Below are 4,656 nucleotides of genomic sequence, written 5' to 3'. Positions count from 1 at the left end.
TGCAACATTTAATGGAAACAATAAATATAGAATGCAAGATCTAGTGGCAAGTAAATTAAGTTTCAAAATATTATATATTTTTTTGAAAAAATCACCAATTCCATTTAGTTATTGATTAATTATTTGTGGCCAAGTAAATTCCCTCTAACTTGTCCCATTATCTAGGTTGAAATACTTGGGCGTCCATCAAAGACAGAGTTAGGATTTAAAGTTTATATGTTTCGGACTTGTCATCGAAACTCATAGCTTGTCTTAGTTATTGAGACCGTAATTATATAATTTATAAATTTCTTAATACAAATACAGGGTATAAATAAAAGATATTGAATTCGCCCCAACAAGTAGCTAATACACTAGCTCCGCTCTGAATCCATCGTATGTTTAGTAGAAAGACAAGTCATTTTCTCAGAGTCTTCTTCCACAAAACTTTTGGTATAAATATAGGCATATTATAGAACCAAGTTAACCATATATCTCCTCTCCTCCTTCAGCCACCCGCACCCACACTCTTATTTCTTCTTCTGGGAAAATAGAAAAGGGAATAATTAATTATAAGGAAGAGGTAAGAAACAAAAAAAAATGGGGTTTATGTATCATATATCAGAAATATGTGAAGTTTCAAGTAAAAGAAAGAGTAAAAAACACAAAACCATGCAGGTGCACTTGTTTACTCCTCATTTTATCTATATCTTTATCTTTTTATAGTATTATTTTTCTTACATCGGTATAGTGTTGGTATGATATTTTTTTTAAAAGTAATTTCGCTGTCTGACGGCGAAACCCTTTCTTATATCATATGGTATGATATGAGCGTAAATAGAGAAACATGATCAGTACGGTACATGCGTGTGCATAGTCGACCTTAACTTGTTTGATATTAACGCGTAATAATAATAGCTGTTGTTTTTGTGTCTATGATCGGATGATAGTATATCTCTATATGGAGGATGATAATATATATGATTAATTGGATGATCTTTTTATCTCATTTTGCTAAACAATTTTCAGACAGTTGAAATAAAGGTAAAAATGGACTGCGATGGCTGTGAAAGGAAAGTCAGAAATGCGGTTTCCTCCATTAAAGGTTCATCCTTTCATATTTTTAACCTATTGTAGGTTAATTGTCTTGTTCTCTATAAGTTATTAATCTGATATTTTATGAGCAGTTATCTGTAATAATTTTTAAGGTGAACTTGATAATGTAAAAATACTTTCATATATTAGTGTATGTAAATTAAACTCTTAAAAAATTTGTTTGATTCCCGACTAAAATTAATTAGTTCAGCCTTTTATGTATCCTTCTTTATAATGTGATTGTTAGTCTCAAAATTATCTAGAAGATGAGGATTAAATTATCTAGGTTCTTGATACTTCCAGTTTTTACTTTTTCACCCATCAACTTTTTCTATTACTATTATTTTGGTGCTACACACACACATCTTTCATAAATGCACCTTGTGTTCTCAACAAACAAAATTAAATAGACATATATAATAAGAAAAAAATAAACAATATATAGGCCCTTTTATTTCCAATCACAAACCTGCTTTTTCATATTTATTATAGGCTACTTCTTATGATAGCTACAATGTCCTTGTCATATTCTACTCACTCTCCATGTTAATTTACTGTCGATGTTGTTCGAACTCTTCAAAAATATCACTGGGTACATGTCGGATCTTTCTAAAGCGGTTCATTTTTGGAAGATCCGACATAAATTCGGCAACATTAATTTTCGAAAAGTCCGAACAAAATATATATCTATCAACTGCTAGTGGGTGTCAATTGATACCCCTTCGCAGGAAAATTAAAATATATTGTTAGGTGTAAAAAAAATGTATGCATATACTATAAATTGAATCCCCTTAATTTTTTTATATTTTGACACCCCTTACCGAAAATTTCTATTCCACCACCTGACAATACATGATTCCCGTTTAGATTGAAACTTAATTTTTTCTTCTATATTTCTATCTTTTAGGCGTGAAATCAGTGGAAATAAACAGAAAAGATAGCAGGGTGACAGTGACTGGTTATGTAGAAAAAAGCAAGGTATTAAAGAAAGTACAGAAAACTGGAAAGAAAGCTGAAATCTGGCCATATATTAAATATAATTTAGTATCAAATCCTTATGCTGTTGGAGTATATGATAAGAAGGCACCTTCTGGTTATGTCAAGATTGATCCTCAAGCTCTTCAAATTCCAAATACCCCTTCTGAGATATTCACTTCTATGTTTAGTGATGAAAACCCTAATGCTTGTTCAATTATGTAAATTTGTCTTGGAAAATTAGTACAATATAGTAAAAAAGAAGGGATTCTTACACAAATAGCTTGCTAGATTCAATGTTTACTTTTTCTAGCAGATATACATAGATTATATAATGATTATACAAATATATACATATATAATACATAAATTATATATCAGCTGGCTATTTTTAGTTTAAGAGATTAGGTGAGCAGCTATTTGGGTTAATTCTTAAAAAAAGAAACATGGAAGTGACTAGGCATCTTAATCTCAAGTGTCACTACAAGAAAAAGAACATTTAGCCAGGGGAAATCTGGTCGCTAAATATCCTAATACGATCCTTATTGGTCAAATACAACCAGATCCGATCGTCAGCGATCACTAAAAGCTCAGACATCATAACTACATTCTGATGCAAAACTTTCGCATCCCGTGTTTAAATAAATAAATGAATGCAAAACTTGTGTATCATACACGTATTTCTCACTTAACCATATATATATTCTCACTTAATTTTTATCCACTCAAGCATATACAATCGTAATATGTGTAATTTGATATTATAAGGTTAAGTTAGGAGTATCTATAGATCTAGATGAGCTAGGGACATTGCAACATATGTCTAGGTTGACAAGATCCGCCTAGAAATCAAAACAATTCAAGCAATTTTAGGTCATATGCATGCATGTATAACTAATAGTCAGCAATATACCTCTTTTGATATTTCTCTTATGGCATGTTAGTCATTTAAATTCGAAAAATATATATTTTTAGACGCTCCAAAAAATAATAACAAATAATATATATATATATATATATATATATATATATATATATATATATATATATATATATATATATATATATATACACACACACACTTTTTGGCTAGCGAATGTAATTCGCTTCAACCGACCGATCAATTTTGTATTTTGCCCTTTAAATTGGGGGGCTTTGGCATCTATACTCGGTTTTGGGGTCATAATTGAACCTATACCCACTTTGCAAAAACAATTACAAGCGTACCCACTTTATGATCAACTTCAGACTTATCGGGTCTGAAGTTAAAAAAAAATAGTCTGAAGTGAAAAAATTACACTTCAAATGCACTTAAGGTCAAATAGTCTGAAGTGCAACAAACTTTTTCATTCACTTAAGGCCAATGAGTCTAAAGTGGAAATTTGCACTTCAGATGCTCTTAAGGCCAAATAGGTCTGAAGTGTAACCAATGGTTTCATGCACTTAAGCCCAATAAGTTTGAAGTAAAAAATTGCACTTCAGATGCACTAAGGCCAAAAGATGTGAAGTGCAACAAATATTTTACTACACTTAAGGCCAATAAGTCTGAAGTGAAAAATTGCACTTCAGATATACTTAAGGCCAAAAGGTTTGAAGTGCAACAATCGTTTTGTTACACTTAAGGCCAATAAGTTTGAAGTGAAAAATTACACTTCAGATGCACTTAAGGCCAAAAGGTTTGAAGTGCAACCAACGTTTTTATGCAATTAAGGCCAAATAGGCCTAAAGTGCAAATTGCCGAGAAACAGAAATTTGTTCTTCTAATTATAACAATACAATATACGATTTAATACCTAAATCTACTCCGAATGAGCTCAAATTTGAAACATAACCTCCAAATATCATCATGAACAAACCTCAATCATCAATTTGTCAATACGACAATAAATCTAATAAACCCATTTTGCAAGTAAGAAAAAGAAGAAAAAGAAACCCTAAGCAATAGTAAAAAATAAAGCATCATAACAACTCACCATTGTAAAATATCATAAACTACATTAAAATATGTTCACAATCACCATATAAAATCATTGTCACTCGAAGAAGAAGAAGAAGAAGAAGAAGAAGAAGAAGAAGAAGAAAAAGGAGGAGGAGAAAGAGGCCTGAAATTGTTTAAAAAGTGGGTATAAATTAAAACTTTTTTAAAAAGTGAGTATAGGTTAAATGGGGGCGACCAAATAGGATGCCCCGTGCAATTTTTACCTTTAAATTCTCAATCATGTTCAATGTAATTGGGCCTCAAAAGGCTGATGCTCTAATTGGGCTATTGACCAACTTGTCTTCCTAATCACTATAAAAATGAAAATTTTCGATGAAATTTGTCCGAAATTGGCTCGTTGAAAATCCCTTCCCGACGAGCCAATTTATGTCGTAATTCGCATTTTGTTATTTGTGTCAAGTTCTTAATTTTAGTTATTTTTCTGAAATTCTTTATTTTTTTATTTACCTACGACCTTCCAACTTAGAAGGATTACTAGCGTGTCCATTTACCCTCCTAACGATTTCAACCTCTAGCTCTACAGGTTAACGGTACAATATAATCCTTTACAATTTTAATAGGAGAAAATAATCCCAAGATATTTTATTTTCGAATCTCTTACGTGCTCT

At 31.2% G+C, this 4,656-nt stretch overlaps 1 protein-coding gene across 1 annotated transcript; it reads left to right on the top strand.

Annotated features, from left to right (window-relative positions):
• Positions 1-458: 458 nt before the first annotated feature.
• On the top strand, positions 459-2,331 carry LOC142178625 (heavy metal-associated isoprenylated plant protein 20-like). Its single transcript, XM_075248516.1, has 3 exons — positions 459-657; positions 1,009-1,084; positions 1,982-2,331. The coding sequence occupies exons 1-3, from the start codon at positions 580-582 to the stop codon at positions 2,272-2,274; spliced, it is 447 nt and encodes a 148-aa protein (XP_075104617.1). The 5' UTR covers positions 459-579; the 3' UTR covers positions 2,275-2,331.
• The last annotated feature ends 2,325 nt before the right edge of the window (positions 2,332-4,656 follow it).

Source organism: Nicotiana tabacum, chromosome 24, assembly GCF_000715075.1.
Source record: "Nicotiana tabacum cultivar K326 chromosome 24, ASM71507v2, whole genome shotgun sequence".
In the NCBI taxonomy this organism is placed as follows: domain Eukaryota; kingdom Viridiplantae; phylum Streptophyta; class Magnoliopsida; order Solanales; family Solanaceae; genus Nicotiana; species Nicotiana tabacum.
This window is presented reverse-complemented; position numbering and strand designations above follow the sequence as displayed.

Bases quoted from the DNA above. Each gene is read 5' to 3' on its own strand.
- LOC142178625 (XM_075248516.1), top strand. From the start codon at position 580: ATGGGGTTTATGTATCATATATCAGAAATATGTGAAGTTTCAAGTAAA. The intron at 658-1,008 runs GTGCACTTGTTT...AACAATTTTCAG, and splicing joins AAAAACACAAAACCATGCAG to ACAGTTGAAATAAAGGTAAA. The intron at 1,085-1,981 runs GTTCATCCTTTC...TCTATCTTTTAG, and splicing joins TGCGGTTTCCTCCATTAAAG to GCGTGAAATCAGTGGAAATA.